Raw genomic sequence first — 20,708 nt, forward strand, 5'->3', positions numbered from 1 at the left:
TTGCCTTCTTCGCCCTCCAGTTCTGGATACACAAACATACACACAATACTTTTTTTGTTTGGGGCATTTTTGTGTGTTTTTTTTTAGTTATTTTTTAAAAAGGGGGGGGAGCTGAACTGCCAAGGCTTTCACAGGCTGCCCATGAGGTGAGGTAGGGCCTCTCTCTCTGGTAACCACTTAGCTTCAGAAATGATGCGAGGGAAGAAAAAGGCAACTCTGCAGGAAATTGTCACTCTTACACAAGCTGGCTCTATTCAGCTCCCTGATCAAAGCACTGCCTTACAGAGAAAGTCGATTTGCACGCCCCAGGACAAAATAATCTAATTTGCAAGCAGAAGCTATAGAGAACTTTTTTTAATGGTAGAAGCAGAAGAAAATACAATAAACATACCAATAAATAAATACATGGGGACATGCAGACCCTAGATACCAATAAAGGAAAATATTTGTAGCTCAGGGTTGAAGTGGAGGTCCTTGGTGCTCTCTGAGCTTGGTTGTTTTCTTGCAGACGTTTCATTACCCCACTAGCTAACAGCATCAGTGTTAGTGCCATAGACTAGCACTGATGATATTACCTAGTTTGGCTAATGAAACATCTGCAAAAAAAAAAAAAAAACCAAGCTCAGAGAGCACCAAAGATCCATCCATCTTTGGAGCCATCCATCTCAGAGACATATTTCACTCATCCCTTAAGAGAACAGGAAGTTGAATTTGCTTACGTTAATCACAAGATAAGTTTAGAACATAGAACTTCATCAAGAGTTGGAAGGGACCTTGGAAATCTTCTAGTCCATCCCCCTGCTCTAGCAGGTGACCCTATACTGTTTCAGACAAATGGCTGTCCAGTCTCTTCTTAAAAGCCTCCAGTTTGTACTTGTCTATGTAACAACCTACACCAAGCTGAACATTATTCACTCCAATTGACACCTTCAACTTGGTGTCCTCCAATTACGTGGGCTCCCCTAGCCCACATCTCTCAATTTCATGCATTGACTGGGGATAATGGGAGCTGCAGCCAATTTGCCATATTGGCTGGAGATGATTGATGATGGCGTTCTAGGCCAACATATTTAGAAGACACTATGCTAAAGAAAGCTGCACCACAAGAATTACAGCATATCACCCTAAAATCCTCTATACTTTAGATGAGAAAAGAGCTCAAATTTCCAAACAAGTACTATTAGATTAACTGCTTGCATGGAAGCCAACAAGCAAGAAGATCTAGGATGGGGGCAGAATGGGAGGTGAGGGGAGACTTTTTGGTACAAATATCGTTTTTCCTTTGAAGGACCTGGAAAATCTATTTCCTGCCTAACAGTTGCTAATAGGGGGGAGAAATCCTGGCTCTGCTTAAACAAATAGCAGAACGCTCAGTGACTTCAATGAGAACATAATTCCTCCTGGTGCGTTTCTCACTCTTTGACATCCCGAAGCAGAACAACAAATGAAAAGCATTAAAAAAAACCCCTAAAATAAAATAAAGCAGCTGTGGAAGTTCACAGTGAGATTCAAGAGGATTTTTTTCCCCCCTCTTTCTCTTACCACCCTCAAGCCGATCTATCACATTGTTTAACAGAGGGAGGAAGCAGGCATTTTAGAACAGTCCTGCAGCAGCAAATTAGCAGGATAAAACAAGCCCAGTTCTACCAATCATCTATCCATGACTGACACACACACACAAGCTAGTCTCATGTCAGACACAGAGCCTTCAGGAAAGGGATCATCCAGGCCAGCCTTTAGCTAGGAATCTTGGAACATATCGTCTACTCTAAGCCATCTGGCGGATTCAGCCAACAATCAGACCAACATTTCTCTGCTAATAGCTGCTAGCCAGATGCTTCCAGAAACTCCCAAGCTGGGTCAGGAATCCAAGTCATGTTTTCATTGATCTCATCTTCGGGCAGATTCTAAACCTCCCCTGCAGTTGCTCTCCATATCTCTAAAAAGAGGGAAGGGGAAAAGTGGAAAGGAAAATTTTCAGCTCCAAATACCAGGAAGAATTTCTAAACCAACTGGGAATCTCTTTGGAAAGTATACAGTATAACTCTCTCTCTCTCTCTCTTTTTTTAAAGAATTCTTATGTTATATGAATTCCATGGAAGTCCACTTACACAGAGTACAGGTAGTCCTTGACTTAGAACCATTTGTTTAGTGACCGTTCAAAGTCACAACGGCAGTGAAAAATGTAACTTACGCCTGTTTTTCACACAACTGTTGTGGCATTCCTGTGGTCACATGATCAAAATTCAGATGCTTGACAACAGGCATGTATTTATGACAATTGCAGTGTCCTGCAGGGTCACGTGATCAACTTTTGCGACCTTCTGACAAGCAAAGTCAATGGGGGAGCCAGATTCAATCAACAACCATGTTACTAACATAACAACTGCACCGACTCATTTAGCAACTGTGGCAAGAAAAGTCACAAAATAGGGCAAAAAACTCACTTAATTGTCTTGCTTAGCAATGGAAATTTTGGGCTCAGTTGTGGTCATTAAGTTGAGGACTATCCGTATTCAGTGGTGGGATTTAGCCAGTTCGCACCAGTTCAGCAGATCTGGTAGCTAATTTTTTGTTGCCCAGGCCCAGAATGGACTTCCGGAAGCGACATCCACTTTGAATCCCCCCACTGCCCGTATTACAGATCTGTTAGTTCTTTCTCTCTAAGAGTTGCCCTAATTTCTCTTTATCCCACCTTCTCAAACCGCAGAGAAGAAAAGCAGTCCTCAGAAAGGGGTACAGGACGGAATTGTCAAACCCCCCCCATCGGGGCTCGGTGCCCAAAAGGCTGGCCTAGCACAGAGCAAATTCCTAGATTTGGTATACTTTAAGTAGCACTTGGGCCAACATCCTCAAGAGCAAAACTTCTCTGTGGCAAATCAAACAAATCCAAATTATCTCAGCAACATTAATAAAACCGGTGGGAAGAGGAAAAGAATGCTAACTATTTTATCACTTTAGGAAATTGTCTTTCCTGTTTTCCTTACAAACAGTGAATCACAATCTCTGTCATTCTTTATTCTACAATATTTATAGCCTACCTCCCTTTTGGAGGACTATGGGTCAGATAAAACCTAATACAAACAGATTTAAAAATGGTATTACGGGTAGTCCTCGGCTTACGACCGCAGTTGGGACCAGAATTTCCATTGCCAAACATTGCAGCTTTTAAGTGAGTTGTGCCTGATTTCATGACCTTTGTTGCCGTGGTTGCTTAGCTGCCGTTGTTAAGTGAATCACATGGCTGTTAAGTGAATCCCCCATTGATTTCTCTTGTTGGAAGCTGACTGGGAAGGTCGCAAATAAGCATTCGCGTGACCCTGGCACGCTGCAACACTGTTGTAAATACATGGGCAGTTGCCAAGTGTCCCAAATTTTGACCACGTGACGGTGATAGTCGTAAGCATGAGGATCTTAAATCACTTTTTTCATTACCGATGTAACTTCAAATGGTCCGCTAAACAAATGGTTGTAAGTCGAGGCATTAAAAACTATCCATCAACATCCTAAGCAGCCTTTGAATTAATTCATCTATGGACCAAATACAAGCCTGCTTTTAAAATTCTTCGTCAACCCCAAAAATACTTACTGGAAAGTGAGGTAGAGAAACTTGCCCATTGGCCTTGACGCTACGATGCATTTCCCTCTGGAGCTGCTTCTTGCTCCCGATTCTGTAAGGAGGAATCCCATCACTAGACATGAGAAAAGAAACAATTATAATATTAGGTTTAGTTTGTAAGTATTCAGCTGCATCAAGAGCCAGTGTTTTGGAGTTTTTCTTTTAATGAGAGACTAACAGCCTTCCATTACATAGATGCTTAGAGAGGGAGAAAGGTGTTTTTTTTCCTTTTAGAGAAGGCCCCACACAGACCAGAACTAGATTTATAAGCAGAAGCCAAGCCTTCAGACTTCCAAGCCAGCCTCTCTGTTTTTTCTTCTTCCCTATTTAAATTCAACTGAGCTATAAATGTTTTTCTACGAGGGGGAAAAAAGCATTCTGCAGGTAAAAGAAGAACATCTCTCTTTGTTAGACCCTGGAACCTGGTTGCTAAGGCTTTCTCCCCCTTCTCTATTATTTTTTTTCCCTTGGCTTTAAATGTGAGTGGTTTCTTAAAGTCACAATTCAAGGTGAAAATCCCTGTTTTTGCTTGAGTCCCAGTCTGACGCTAAATGGCACGGTTAAAATAGAAAAAGCAGCAGCAGGGATTGATTGATGGGACTTCTGTCCCTTCTTACATGCAATATTACAGGTTTTTCCAGTGGTGCAGTCTGAAATGCCAAGTACTTTAACGTAAATTGTCCCTGTAGGAAAAGCCAGTGTAATCTATAGCCTTTTAGAAAGGCATCCAGAACTCTAAAAATAGGAATCTTCAAATGAAGACATGGAATGTTTTTAGAATAGTCAAGTTACTCTCCCCTTCACCTCTTCACTTTCATTATTTTCAGAGAGAAGGAAAACAGTTCCCTAAACCTATGAAGTAGTTTTCACACTTAGTGCTTGAATGCTGGAGCACTGATGGATTGAGAGACAGATATGAGCATGGAAGCATACACATGCATACACACACAAATATCTAGAAACTTTATGTACACAGAGAATATTTATTTGTAAGATATAAATAAACTTTCTCTAGAAGCTCAGGGCAATAGATGCAGTTCTCCATTTTTCCTCTTTAATAATCACCCTATGGAGGTTGTGATTGAGTTGAGAGACAATAACCAGTTCAAGGTCACCCACCGGCTTCCATAATTGACAGAAGACTTGAATTTGAGTTTCTCTAGCCCTAGTCCAGGGGTAGTAGGCAACCTTGGCTCTTTTATGACTCGTGGACGTCAGCCCCAGAATTCCTGAGCCAGCATGGCTGGCTAAGGAATTCTGAGAGTTGAAGTCCATGAGTTATAAAAGAGCCAAGGTTGCCTACCCCTGCTCTAGTCCAACACACAGGTGATCCTCAACTTACGACCACAATGGAGCCCCAAAATTTCCATTGCTAAGTAAGACATTTGTTAAGTGACCTTTGCCCCATTTTATGACTTTTTTACCATAGTTGTTAAGTGAATCAATGCGATTGTTATGCTAGTAACGTGGTTGTTAAGTGAATCTGGCTTCCCCATTGACTTTGCCTATCAGAAGGTTGCAAAAGGAGATCATATAACCCTGGGACACTGCAACCCGTCATAAATACATGCCAGTTGCCAAGCACCCGAATTTTGATCACATGACCATGGAGATGCTGCATTGGTTGTACGTGTGAAAAATGATCACAAAGCACTTTTTCAGTGCTGTTGTAACTTTGAATGGTCACTGAACAAATAGTTGTAAATTGAGGACTACCTGTATTAACTATTTCATCACCTTGGCTCTATATTATATACATACTGTATGTAAGCATAATGAATAAATGGTAGGATAAATCAATAAATATTTTATGCAACTTTAAAAACCTTTGAAAGAAGAAAGAAGTGATTACACACACACACACACACACACACACACACACACCTGGAAGGGGTGTATGTGTGTTGAAGGCTCCATTTAGATTTGTAAGTCCCCAGTCATGGAGGTCAAAAATTATGCTGTCGTTCAAGGGTGCTATTATGAATATTCCACTGTTGATTATTTCAATATGAAGACTGGAAAAAGCTAAAATCTTTCTTATGAAACCTCCTACTACCCTTTTATTCCTTAACACAGATAATATAAGCAGATGGTTTTTAAAGGCAACATGTGTAAATCCAATTAAATCCAACTGCATTTGTTTCAGTATAAATGAGCATGTCTGCACTGCCATAGCCACCCATTCTGAGAACGTTTGGAAACTAATTGATTGCAAGGACCTGTTGGTAAAACAAGTCAGATGCGGGGGAATGGCTTGTGTTTGGGAAAGTATGTTTTGAGCCCCGATCTGCAGAATTGGTGGGGAAGTACATATTGACCTTGAGCCACTGGCAACTTTTCCAGGCCAGGTACTGCCACAAACTTTACACTGATTTGGCCAACCATTCAATGGTATCTTTGCCTCTGGTTGAGACTGTAGATCTCATCCTGGTTGAGTTTCTAAGAGATGTAAATCTCAACATGACTGGAGAGCAAAATGGCTGAGGATTCTAGTTTAGCAAATTTGAATAAGGTCAGGCATTCTCAGTCTTTTCCTTTATACAGACCATGATCATGCCCAAAGGCATCTGAGGATCACCACATGAATAAGGGATCAGAACTTAGCAAATGTGAGTCTCTTTCTCAGTTGACTCCGTAGGAGCCCAACTTTAAAATTATTACTAAAGGTTTATTGTGTAACCTTGTGAGATTTTGAGCAAAACCAATGGCCAAAACCTGGTCCATTTTTTAAAATTATTTTGTGCCGCACCAGGGACCACCTATATTTCCCTTATGGATCTCCAGCAGTTCCCAAACCACTCCTGAAAAAGCACTGAATCCCAGTATCTCATTCTGAAGCAATTCCTGTCTTAATAATGGTCCATCATCCAAACCTGTATATATACAGTATTCAAATCCTGCCCCCTCCCCCCAAAGAGATCCATGACCTTTTTGCCTATGCAGAGCATCTGATTCTCAGAGATTCATAGATTTTGAGCAAATCTATGAACCAGGACTGGAGTCTATATAACTTCTGTATCTTTCAGCTTTAAGGGAAAGGGCTTAAGGGAAAATGGACTGCATTTTACCATTCTGAGAGGTATAAAGTAATAATGTGCTAGGAGGTTATAGGAAAATTGGGAGTTTGCTCAGTGATCACGCAAAAAGAAAAAACAGTCCCCAATCCAACTTGTTCTCCTGCTTCACAATAAAAGTTCATGGAGGGGTTTGTGGCCTGTGTTAATGACTTCAGAACTCTCAACATTCTGTCTGAGATAAAGACAAAATGTTCCTTCTTTTCAGTCTTCTAAAAGAGAAAACTGAAAACCACCAGAGTAAAATCGTTATATGGAAATACTTATTGAACGGGCCTGCAGTCTTCCTATAACTTCCTTCCCAGAAATGTGACCGAAGTGATTTAATGTTTATACACCATGATTCTGAAGAAAGCCACCCTGGTTGGTGTCATCACCAACAGGAAATCACAGGATCACCAGGCCGAATAGGGGAAGAGGCCTATTGCAATTTGATATTGATCTCATGCAAATATTGTCCAAACTGTAAACTTAATTTGGGTAGCACAGAGGATATAGAAAGGCAAAATCTTTCCTCAAACTTGGGGATCTCTCTTCCTCAGAATACCTCTGTTTCAAATATGATATGTTGGGTACAGTTGGTTGTGGACAGGGCAATATTTTTAACACATTTGCAGTTCCATTTGCCTCCAAGAAACAGGTAAAACCAAGCCAAAGGCAGGTGGCATCATCTCAAATACAGTAGAAGGCAGTAAGTCCTCTGAAGAACATGCAATACAACGAGAGCCTCTAAAATGTACAACATGCAAATCACACACTTGGAAGGGACCTTAAGAGACTGTTTGGTCCAACCCTTGGCCCAGCACAGGATCCCCAGCAGCATCCCTGAAAGATGACCATCCAACCTTTGTTTGAAAACCCCCAGCAGAGGACAACTTCCTATTTTGGGTGGCCAATCATGCTTTTGAACCACTTCTCTCTTTGCCTAGCCTTTAGCTTGGCAACTCCATTTCTCCATAGCATAAAATTCCTGGGAGTAGATTGCAAATTCAGTCATAGCAGCAAACTACAGTTTACTGAATTCACTCATCATGCTAATCCAGTCCGTGATTTGTTTAGGTTTTTTGCTTATTTTTCCCTTTCTCTTCCTATGTGATATAGAAAAGAGACTTACTCGCTAAGACTCTTAATGTAAATGGAAGAGAATGCTAGCTGACACTGTTAGTGAACGAAGTGAGTTATCTATATTGTTCACATTCATAAAACTTTCCATGCTTTTAAAATAAATTGCAACCATTACAGTGAAGACATTACCTAGCTGGGTAATGAAACATCTGCAAGAAAGCTACCATGCTCAGAGAGCATCAGGGATTCCAGAGTTCAACCTCAAGCTGCATATATTTGTTTTTATTTGTAATCATTAAGTTATTCACCTTCTACCACATCATGCTGCTGTTACTGTTTTCAAGCACTTCAGAAAGAATGTACTTTTTTGAAAACGCATATTCATGGATTAGCTTTATGTTTGTACTGGGTTGCACAGCACTGAAAACTAACCATAATGGCAGAGTTGATACAGCACATAACACTAACTTGATGGGCTTCAGCTCAGTTTGTTAGGTGAGTACAGTATGAGTGCAACAGGAACTGACCCTGTCCTATTATTTCACTTTGTTAACATAAATGTAAAAGTTAAGGTGCCTATTATTATTATTCCCTATTTATTTCTGGCTTTTAGCTGGTACCGTCAATATTTTACCTGTATTATTTATTCTATGAGAGCCACCAACATTTTTTTTAAAATTCTGCTACAGTAGAAATATGTTAATAAATAAATAAATAAATAAATAAATAAATAAATAAATAAATAAATAAATAAATAAATAACAGGTGTATTGGTACAACATACTAAATCACCATCTGTGAACGATAATCTGTAATTGCTAAACCAACATCATACAATGCTGTGTTTTAGCATGGTCTGTGAACCAGGCCATTACTCAAAGCCATTTATGGTTTGCTTTGGCTTAGACAAGCATATTGTGGTTTGTTAACTGTGATGTACAATATGATTTATCCACGGGTAATAAGCAATGCCTGTTAATAAACCCAAAAAACTCTGTGCAGGAGAAAAAAAGGAGGTTTGGGGGGGGGGGAAACTCAGGCATGGCATGATAATATACAGCTGTTAACACGGGTCCAGATTTTGTCCTGAAAATGGAGTTTGGCACGAGGCTTTAGTGCCCCCTCTCCCATGCTTTCTCTGTGGGAGATTATCCCATTTATGTTTCAAGAGCCGAGATGCTTCTAGCCAAGTTGGCTGCAGAGAGGAAACCTGACACCAACCACAGCATCACATTCCTCCAACCGCTCAGGGTAATGCTGGAATACAGCCTTTTTCTGTTGTGATGTTACAACAGTGATGTCCTCTGTCCTTCTCTTGTGGAAAAGCCAGCTCCCTTTCCCCAGGCCAGCCTACCCTTAAGTGGCAAAGGACAGGAAAAGTCTGCCATCCAATTTTCTTCGCCTGGGGAAGGGAAACATTAAGGTAACAGTCAATTACCAATCGAGTTGGCTGCTTCTGTGCTCCTCTTCCAAAATGCCATCTGTCGCCCCTGTGACCTCCTTGGGGTAGGGTAGGAGCCCTCTGGGCTCCTTGAGCACAACTAGATTTAATTTCCATAATTCCTAGCGTGCACCACGCTTGATGCGCTCGGTGTACTTGGTATTAAGCAGGTTTTGCCCCATTTTACGACCTTTCTTGCCCTGGTTGTTCAGTGAATCACTGCAGCTGTTAAGTTAGAAATACGGTTGTTCAGTGAATCTGGCTCCCTCTTTGATGTTGCTTGTCAGAAGGTCACAAAAGGTGATCACGTGCCCCCAGGACACTGCGACCGTCATAAATACATGCCAGTTGCCAAACGCCTGAATTTCAGTCACGTGACCATGGGGGACGCTGCAACGGTCATAAGTGTGAAAGCGTAAAAATGGTCATAGGTCACTTTTTTCAGTGCCACTGTAACTTCAAATGGTCACTAAACAAATGGTTCCAAGTCGAGAACTACCTGTCTCAATTGTGCTTGATGTTACACTTCAAACACGCATCTATCAAAACTTTTCATTTTTATTTCTCCGTTTCTATTCTCAGCCACTTGAAGGTGCTTCTGTATGTCTCCACTGAGAAGATACACTGAGGGCTGGTATGTGTTGTTTTCAGAGGTGGTGGCACTACCATATTTGTTCCTAAATGTTAGTTATAGTTTGATATCGCCATCTATTACTACATGTTCAGGCTATAATCTCAGAGCAAACATGGTATAATGGTTAAAGTGCTGCTCTAAGACCCAGGAGACCCAATATGACGTTCACTCTCATCCAGTGGTGGGATTCAAATATGTGAACAACTGGTTCTCTGTGTGGATGCCGCTTCCGGAAGTCCATTCTGTGCCTGGGCAACAAAACATTAGCTACAGGTTCTGCCATAGTGGTGCGAACCGGCTGAATCCCACCACTGCCCTCATCCATGGAAGCTCGCTGGGTGACATCATCATCATCATCATCATCATCATCATCATCATCATGTTGGAAGGGATCTTGGAGGTCATCTAGTCCAACCCTCTGCTCAGGCAGGAAACTCTATACCATTTCAGACAAATGGCTGTCCAGTCTCTTCTTAAAAACTTCCAGTGTTGGAGCATTCACCGCTTCTGGAGGCAGGTTGTTCCACTGGTTAATTGTTCAAACTGTCAGGAAGTTTCTCCTTAGTTCTAGGTTGCTTCTCTCCTTGATTAGTTTCCATCCGTTGCTTCTTGTCCTGCCTTCAGGCACTTTGGAGAATAGCCTGCCTCCCTCTTCTTTCTGGCAGCCCCTGAGATACTGGAACACTGCTATCATGTCCCCCCTCGTCCTTCTCTTCATTGAACTAGACATACTCAATTCCAGCAACCGTTCCTTATATGTTTTAGCCTCCAGTCCCCTAATCATCTCTGTTGTTCTTCTCTGTACTCTTTCTAGAGTCTCAACATCAACTTTAGGCCAGTCCACCTTCGCTTAGCCCAACCTACTTTGCAAGGTTGTGAGAAGAAACTGAAGGACAGAATATTACGTACAGGTAGTCCTCAGCTTATAACCACAATTGAATTTCATTGCTAAGCAAGCTGGTTGTTATGTGAGTCATGCCCAATTTTACAACTTTTTTTTTTACTAAGCAAATCATTGCTGTTATTAAATGAGTCATGTGGTCATTAAGTACATACAGCTCCTCCCCCATTGAGTTGTTGGCTGGGAAGGCCGCAAATGATATTCACCCGACCCCAGGATATCTTAAATACATGTCAATTTTCATCCGGTGGCCTTGGGGATGCTGCAACGGTCATAAGTCACTTTTTTCAATGCTGTTGTAAGTTCAAACAGTCATTAAACAAATGGTCATAAGTTGAGGAATACCTGTAAACCACTTTAAGCTTCTAAAGAACAGGTGGGTATCAATCAAACGATTAAATGAAATTCTCTGTTTCAAGAATTGCTTTGAGCAATAGAATGCATGGCTGGAATACCTGCCCTAAGTTGGGGACCTATTTATTTCTTCCTTGACCCCTATTTTTTGTAAATTATTTGACGGAAAGTCCTAGGGCAGGGCTTTTCAACTAGTGGTACGGGTACCACCTGTGGTACATTGGCACCTGGCAGGTGGTACGCGACCATCCTAGAAATGTGATAGCGGGGGAGGGGAATGAGCTGAACCAGTGGCAGTACCGCACAAGCCTGAGCGAGAGATGGCTGAAGCTGCAGGGTTGTCAGGGCTCAGTGGAAGCACCAGGATCAGCGCCAGGCTCCAGCTGGAGCTCGGCGCTGATCCTGGCGCTTCTGCTGAGCCAAGAAGCTCCAATCAGCTGGAATGTTGCAGCATCTCCAGGGTCTTGTGATTTACATTCAGATGTTTGGCAACTGATTCATATTTATGACGGTCACAGTGTCCCAGGGTCATGTGAAGTGACCAAAACCTGCTGCAACCACCCAGCAGATGGGGGGAATAAAAATCAAACACACCCCACCCCCGCTGCCAATCCTCAACAGAAATGCCTCACAACAATGAAAACCTCGGACAGGAGGAAGAGCGCTACAGGCAGGTGTCTTGCTCGGCTGTGCCTTGGGGGGGGGGACTTTTTTCAGGGCTATTGTAACTTCGAACAGTCACTAAGCAAACTGTTGTAAGTCAAGGACTACCTTTACTTTATCACTTTTTTCCTTTTTTTTGGGTCATCAAGTTTTTGACACCTTGCTAGGCGACTGGTGGTACTCGGATATTGCCATATCCTAAAAGTGGTACAATGGGTGAAAAGGTTGAAAAGCCCTGTCCTAGGGAACCTGAAAGTTGCACATTTTTGTGACATTTATTCATTTGATTTATACCCCACTTTTCATTGAGGAGCTCATGACGGTGCTGCTCCCCTCATCACAACCTTGTGAGGTACATTGGGCTGAGTACGGACAACTAGATCCAAGTCTCCAGAGAAGCTCTTTCGGTAGAGAGTGGACCAAAACTGTGCTCCCCCTACTCCTAGTGTAACACCTTAACAACTATATTCCACTTAATAAAGCGCATACTTAATATGGACGTAATTCTTGAAACAAACTCAAGGAAATCAAGAATTCCCACTAAGAAAATGTGGAACGTCCCGTTACACACCTTGTGAATTTTGTAGGGCTTACTTCCATGAAAGCATTTTTAAGACTGCACTATGACAGAATTGACCTCCAAATAAACCAGAATTAAGATCCAGACAACAGTGGAAGTTTGGGTTAAATTAACCAGCCCATCACAAATCAATTTACATTGGATGTGGAAGTAAAAGGCAGCACCATCAAGCCAAGGAAGGCCTTTCCCATATTTGTATTTGTGCTGCTACAAAAGCTATTGCACAACTGTGAACCATCACAAACACTTTTTAACCTTCATGCTCCAAGACATCAAGACATTAAAAAGCCATCATCTGTCTGTGGCAGACCAGATGCCACTCCAGATATCCTCTGGAAGAATACATAACATTTGCCTTTTTCGAAGCAAGATTTTACAGGGATTTCAGCCTGAAATGTCTCTTCAACCAAGAGAAAGAGAAGACAGCTCAAACCTATTAAATCTGGTAAAAATATTGAGGCAGAGAGAGAAGAAACTATTTTTTTAACCAAATCCCAGATATGAAATTTTACAATTTCAAGTCATACAACTTAAAACAGCACCTCGGTTAAGAATCCCCCAGGCTGCTTGTCAAAACTATCCCATGGACCACCAGACCTTTACAACATATATAAAATAAGGTAGATGCATCTCAGCCCAAAACAAGATAGACATATTTCAACGACATGGAGCAGAGCAAAGAACCTAAGATAAAATAATACAAATGAGAACATTTAGGGACAGAGAATTGGATGTGTTTTAGTAATGGGGCGAGAGGGAAAATAACATGAGTAAGTACAAAAAAATCCCATACGGGGGAAACACATGGGAGTCAAGAGTGTGTAGCGCACAATACAGTGTATATGAGTTGCTGTGTGTGTGAGGCAATCTGTATGCTTTCACACAACAGGGCCTGGAAGAACCTCTGATTGAAAATATGAAAAACCTCTTCCAGTTTAGAAAGAAACCGCCGCATAGGGAAGCCACAGGGTCTCTGATTATTCAATATAAGACCGCTTCTTTTCGCCTGCTATTGGATAGCCCAGCAGGATATGCAGCCATAGAGGTCGGGGGAGAGGGGGGGGGCTTAATGATTCATCTTGCACCGATAGATTGTTCTGACTTTTATTATACATTTTTAACTAACTGAAATCCTCATCCATAACACTTGGATTTTTTTTTATAAAAAAAACTTGGCTTCATTGTATTTCATTTGGGAATTTCTTGGTGGTTGAAAAGGTGGCCTTCTCCCTAATGAAACCTTAGTGATATGAAGCTATTGCCAGCTCTGTATCACTTTGTCCTAATTCAATGCTCCTCGTCCATCCAGGTAGCCCCTCCAGATTCTCCCCAGTGTTTGGAAGACTCCCCAACACAGCAATTTGGAGAAATGAGAGGGATCCTCTGAACTGGCTCACTTAAGAACAGCCTCTACCTTGGAACAAGCTGTTAATTTAACTTAAATAAAAGGCTCAGTGAGTGTCATGTTAGGAGGGGGCATTCCTTAATAGCCTGAGAAACAGAACTGGGTATCCTAATGAGGATCTGAGCAATTTTAGTTCTTGAATATTTAAAATAAAAGAGCATTGGAACAAGGCAAGACTTGATAATGCGTTCATGCGAACGAGACAGACAGCTGCTTCTCAAATTTAAAATTAGGGTAGCCAAAGAGGCCAATTAAGGCACAAAGGAGAGAGGACTCATTTTGCCCCTGGATATTTATTTTGGTTTCAAGCTTACTTTCAGCCACACATGCACCAAACAGCACTGGTGGTGGACTTCTACCAGACTCACAAGTTTCTCATCTGAAAAGTAGGAGCAAGGAAGACTCCATAAGGTAGCCATGAAGGCAAGGAAGATAGAAAAGGCGAACCTTTAGATAACAAGCCTGTTTGGTAAATACGTTGGGGGTTGATTGCAAATCTGTCATAAAATCTATTATAAGGCTGTAAAAATCCTCAGCTAGAAGAATCCCTATCGAGGCCACACTTGGCCCCTTGATAGTAAAGGGAGATCTGAGAAGAGGGGACACCAAATGTGTCTGCCCAATGCTGCGATATTTAATAGCTTTTTAAATACAAGAGCTTGATGGCCTCAATAGTGGGGCAATGGAAGACGACAAGATGACAACCATGTCAGTCCACTAGCTTTCTCCTCCTTGTCCCTGTGTGTCTGTGTGTGTGTGTGTGTGTGTGTGTTTAAATCCAAGTCTAGGATAAAGAACTGCATAATTTTAGGCAATGAGGAGCACAATTTAATTATAAACATTTTAGCTAACCACTCTGGGACTAAGCCAATCTGTTTCTGGGGAAACACTAGTTTTGAAGTCTCCTTTCCAGTCAGCTGCCATTTAAGCTGAGCCAATTATCTTAGCCTTTTGACTTAGATGTGCCTGACCTAACTTGAATGTAGTTTTACTGCTTCTTTTGAAATCTCAGGCTTTGGCGCATATGCATTCACTCCCATCTTCATTTGGCAATGGCTGTGGAGCACAGCCTCTGATCTTGCCAACATCAAAAGCCTGGTTTGTAAGATAAGGTAATATTTGAAGTTCACTCAGCAGTATTCTCCCGGGTCCAAAGTAAATCCATAAATAAGATATAACCAAATAATAAGACGCTCCCTTTCAGCTCTCTTTCTTCTCTCCATTTCCTTCCCTCCAATCAAGACATGGAAATTGGAGGTGCTTTGTGGTCGGCACCAAAAGAGCACATGGGCAACCAAAACGTCGCCAGGATACTTGAGATTAACTGCAAATTCAGACACTTAGTGCATTTGTCTTCCCTTCTAGGAAAGCCACCAAACCCCAGTCCAGCTCACCCTGGCTTCATCTATCTCTACGTTCTCTCCCTCCATTTGCCTCCCACCCAAGAGACAACCCAAATGCACAAAAACCCCATAGGAGAAGGCACTGATGTCATGCCGCAGCATCAAAGGAAATCAATCTACCACAGAAGCAATGGATTTCTTTCCTTTTCCAATCCATTCCCCTAGCCCACCTCAGCCCGGACAGAAAATACCTTTTCCCCTTCTAGCTTTTGCTCAAGTTTCTCTTTTGTACACCCAGTGCAAGGAAAAGTCAAATGCAGAAAAACCTGGGCTGGATTTTGCAGCAGGAGCAGGTGAAGAAAAGTCGCTCCTGCGTGCTAGGTAACCATCCTGGATACTACTGAAATCCATGTTTTGTCTGTTCAACGCCTCCCCAGCCGTATAATCAAGCCAGCTTCCCTGGCTCCTCATGACCTGAAGGAGCTCTTGTTATGGCAGGAGCAAACAGGCCAGTTTTCTTTTATGCCTTGCTTTAGTGGGAGCTCCTATTCACTTGTTCAAGTCAATTTCAAAGCTGCCTGCTAACCTCTTATCCTCCCTAAGCTCCCCTAGATGAACAATAGGCTGAAAGGGATTCAGTTAAGCCTTTCATTCACCCACCCCCCCACCTACCCCCCCCCTTTCTCACTCAGGCCTCTCATCTGCAGAAGGCCCTACAATTGGCCTGGCTCTGAAGAGCGGGTTATAAGAATCCCAGCCGTAAGGAGCCATTGCTAGTCCAAAAATGACTAACTCCATGGATGCACAAGGATGGGCCCAAGACAGCTTGGTGATCCTCTTTAGGATTAGGCAAGGCCACTATAGCTCCATAAGAGAGAAGCAGTTTTCACGATTGTTTCCAGGAGATTCCGCCACAAAAATGGAGCCAATCTGTACCATTTAAGCCCAGGGAAAGTCCCCAGGGGTCATATACAGGTAGTCCTCAACTTACAACAGTTCATTTAGTGACCATTCAAAGTGACAACAGCACTGAAAAAAAAGTGATGTATGACCATCTTTCAGACTTACAACCGCTGCGGTATCCCCATGGTCACGTGATCAATATTCAGATGCTTGGCAACCATATTTATGAGGGTTGCAGTGTCCTGCGGGGTCATGCGATCGCCTTTTGTGACCTTCTGCCAAGCAAAGTCAATGGGGAGGCCAGTTTCACTTAACAACTGGGTTACTAACTTCACAACTGCAGTGATTCACTTAACAACTGTGCAGGAAAGGCTGTAAATGGGGCAACACTCACTTAACAAAGTTTCACTTAGCGACAACAATTTTGGACTCAGTTGTGGTCGTAAGCTGAGGGCTGCTTGTAAATGGTTGGCTTCCATGAAGAAGCAGGCACAACATCAAAACTGTCTGCCTACAAGTGCCACCCAAGGCATGTTTACTCTGCAGTCCATCTCAGGGGGGTTCTAGATTTAGTCCCAGGGCATCAGCTGACTCACGAAAGGAAGTAGAGAAACCCTTAATTACAGCAAAAACAATCAACTTTTTTAAAACTTCCTTTCTGCTTTCAGCAGCAAAATGTACCATGACCTTCTGATATCCTGGAATATTTCAATAATAAAGCACTGCCTTCATTCAGAAACAGGATAGAGAATAAACCTTGAGAAAAGGGTAGGGCAGAGAGAAAAGAACTACTGGTAATAATGCAATTTAACCACCAGGGATTATGTAGAGGCTGACCAAGAGAGTCAGCCTTTCCTTTCCCTTTATTTATTTTGTCATATTTATGTAGTGTATATCGGAGATGGTGACCCTTTGAGAGCTGTATGCAATGAAATTTCATTTTAATGTATGCTGATTAGTGTACATTCAAAGTGACAATAAAGTTATTATTCTATTCTATTCTATTCTTTTCTTTTCTTTTTCCTTCCTTTCTTTATTTTCTTTCTTTCTCTCTCTTCATTTCTTTCTTTCTTTCTTTCTTTCTTTCTTTCTTTCTTTCTCTTTCTCTTTCTCTTTCTCCACCAGTCAAGATTTTGCACAGAACACCATTCCCCTTCTAGAGAGAAACTAAAAGAAAACAGGCCAAACCTCTAATTCTAGTTCTAATATTGGCACAAGAGGTCACTAGCCTTTCAGATCAATTATACTTGGAAGCGCAGCAGTAGCCTCAGAGCACTTCCTAAAGGAAGCAATTTATTTTTGAACACGGTCATTATTTAATGATAGCACACACAGCCCTAAAAACACCTGAAACAAGACAGCAAATAAGGGACAACTTACAGACATGTTCCATGGGCCAGAAACAAACTGTGTAGGTTTTCCAGGAGAACAAGGTTATTTGTCTGAGAGTTTGGATAATAATCCCTCTCAAGCAATGAAAATGGTGGAGCTAAATCTTACTTTTGCAGCAAATACCGTTCTGTTCCAGTCATGTGCTCAGTTTTTAGTAGAAAGGACAGCCCAGAAAATTTTAACATTAGAAATTTCTTTCCAATACTGATGATGGAAATACTTACACACTGCTGTCGGTCATTGACATAGAATCATCAGTCAGAGCATCACTAGAAATTTCGCTGTCATTTGCACTAGTAGCAGGAGCAAAGACGTAGCCAGAATTCACATGATAAGGGTGAACTGGATCATTCCTCTTGAAGGATCTAGAAATGAACAAAAACAGAGAGCCCAGTTAGTCTTTGAACTCAGGAATTGCAAACTTTAGGAGACAAAAGAATAAGGTAGCAGTTACACAAGGCAAACTACAGACCTAACATTCCCAAAACTTGGAGAGGAAAAAAAAAACCTCCACTGATTCCATGGAATTCTTGAAAATGAGAAGTGTCTAAGACGGACCACAGTTTAAGCTTTCTTCCCACTGTTTTAAGCTTTCCCACATAATTTCATAGGTCGCCTGTCTCAATGACTTCACAAGATATTTTAAATTAGGGATAGAGAATCTGGAGCTCTCACAATGTTTTCGGATTTCATCTCTCCTTAACTCCAGCCACTAATTATGGGATTGTGGGAGTTTCAGTCCCAGACCTCTGAAGGGCACCAGGTTGCTTATCCATGACTTCAAGGCACCAACTATTGAACTGCTTGAAAATAAAACTCATCAAACTTCATTCCTTTTATCCCCCCAGCCTTTATTCCAAGGGGCTATCTTCAAGCATCTCCACTCTTAACTTATCCTCGCAATAAAAGCTCTGAGGTAGGTTAGTCATATTACTGAGCTTGGTTAACCCTTTGTGTTCCTGGTTTTAGAAACCATGTTGTACCAATTTACACACTTGCCCTGCTTCTAGGCCTTGCTATTTCAAAGATGATAGAAGTCTAGATCAGGGGTGTCCAACCTTGGCAACTTTAAGACCTGTGGACTTCAAGTGGCTGAGGAATTGCGGGAGTTGAAGTCCACAAAACTTAAAGGTGCAAAGATTGGACATCCCAGGTCTAGATAGAGTGGAAAAGCAGCCATCAATAAAAGTCACTCTAGCTGTCAACACCTTCACCTTTTTTTAAAGCATAACCCCATCTCTATCTACCCTGAAATAAGATCTTCTTGTGAGCAGTTGGACTTTGTCCTAGTTAAGCAGGCAGAGGCTGCATTCATGAATGCTAAGCCTGCTTAACTAGGACAAAGCCCAACTGCGCACAAGAAGATCTCAGTTTATTTCTCACATTTGCCATACCATGTGATAAACTGCTCTGCAATTTTGCTTTAGGGGTAAAAAATGCTATAACTCTATTGCACTTTGCAAAAACTGACACTTTCATAATAGACTAACAAACCTCTCCATGACATCTATGGCACTGATTCTCTGACCAGCCAGTGTTTGAAATTGTCCAAAAGGTTATCAAGCCATCTACCCTCAGCCTATCCCTTAACTACAGATAGTCCTCAACTTACGATAGCAATTGAGCCCAAACTTTCTGTTGTTAAGCAAAACAGTTGTTAAGTGAATTTTGCCCCATTTTACAACTTTTCTTGCCATAGATGTTAAGTGAGTCACTACAGTTGTTAATAACACAGTTGTGTTAAGTAATCTAGCTTCCCCCATTGACTTTGTTAGAGGTTTGCAAAATGTGATCACATGACCCCAAGACACTGCAACTGTCATTAATATGAAGCAGTTGCTTCATTCTGATCACATGACCATGGGTAAGTTGGAAAATGGTCGCAAGTCACTTTTTTTCAGTGCCGTTATAACTTTGAGCAGTCACTGAACAAACCTTTGTAAGTCAAGGACTACTTCTGTACAACATTTCCATTTTGGTCAGGCTCCCAGGTGTTTTCCACCAAATACTCAAAGGGAGCAGAAAGGGTTGATACTGGGCAAATGAGCATCACCATAAAGGAGATGAATTGACTTTCCCAAAAATTTTATCTAGGCCATAAACTCATAGAGTGACCTTAAAGACACAGGACTCCCTTCTGCCTCCAATTTATAATAGGATTTATTGTAAACCTACATTGAAGGAATTCTAGACAGACTAATGCAATGTACTTGGGATCAAGCCCTGTCACCTTGATAGAAAGGCTATAACTTCAAAATCAGCCAATGAGCATCTGATTTCCGAGGAGAGAGCAGAGGGCGTCTAATTAAAGGGAGGTCTAATGGGAAAGCAAGTGTCTGTTTTGAAAAGCAAATCAATCTTTCCTCATTGACCTAGTCTTGAGGAGAAATGCACAAAAAATAGGTTTTTTTATGTGTGATAAGCACCCCAAAAGATTTTTCTTGCTTCATTTTTTTATTCTGGGTCATCCTGCCATCTCTATTTCGGACAGTAACAGGATACAGATTGTCCTCGCCTTATGACCACAACTGAGCCCAAAATTTCCATTGCTAATCAAGATAATTGAGTTTTGCCCCATTGACTTTTCTTGACACAGTTAAGGGAATCACTGTAGTTGTTAAGTTGGTAACAAGGTTGTTAAATGAACCTAGCTTTATCATTGACTTGGCTTGTCAGAAGACTGCAAAAGGTGATCACATGACCCCGGGACACTGCAACCATCCAACCGAACAAATTTTGATCACATGACCATGAAGGATGCAGCGATGATCGTAAGTGTGAAAAATGGTCATAAGTCACTTTTTTCCAGTGTTATTGTAACTTTGAATGGTCACTAAACGAACGGTTGCAAATCAAGAATTACCGGCTCTGTCACACTAGTAGTTTGAGTGATTTATTTATTTGTCAAATTTATATGGCCGCCCATCTCACCCAAAGTGATTCTGGCTGAGATACAATAAAACTAATACATAGATAAATGTCACAAAACATTTGCAATCCCATTAAAACAATAAGGATGAATAAAAGAAGACTACAAGAGGGGAGATGTTTACATACGGGGTGACCAGCATTGGATGAACACCCTTCACACAGAGCTGAGAGCAAGATGGTGCACTGCGTACAAAAAATTGCAGAATTGGGAGAACTGCTTAGAGATGAAGGTCTCGGAAGATCTTACTCACTGACGGTACCACCTTTAACTCCTCAGTTCTTAAAAGCCTGGAATCCACACTGAGGTTTACCAGATGTTCCTTATTTTTAAGCAGTCACCCCTTAGTTCCAGATGCCTGTTCCATAAAATACTGAAAAATGAATGAAAGGGTATCCCCCACCC

At 41.6% G+C, this 20,708-nt stretch overlaps 1 protein-coding gene across 1 annotated transcript in view; it reads right to left on the minus strand.

Moving 5' to 3' along the window:
• AXIN2 (axin 2) overlaps positions 1-20,708 on the minus strand; it is a 45,306-nt gene that overhangs the window by 18,058 nt on the left and 6,540 nt on the right. Inside the window, exons 2-3 of the mRNA XM_015816945.1 lie at positions 17,599-17,739; positions 3,590-3,692 (exon numbers count right to left, since the gene is read on the minus strand). Of these exons, the coding sequence (XP_015672431.1) occupies positions 3,590-3,692; positions 17,599-17,739 (244 nt within the window). The remainder of the gene's footprint in view (positions 1-3,589; positions 3,693-17,598; positions 17,740-20,708) is intronic.

The sequence above is a fragment of the Protobothrops mucrosquamatus genome, unplaced genomic scaffold (genome assembly GCF_001527695.2).
Source record: "Protobothrops mucrosquamatus isolate PMUCROS unplaced genomic scaffold, P.Mucros_1.0 scaffold_123, whole genome shotgun sequence".
Lineage (NCBI taxonomy): Eukaryota > Metazoa > Chordata > Lepidosauria > Squamata > Viperidae > Protobothrops > Protobothrops mucrosquamatus.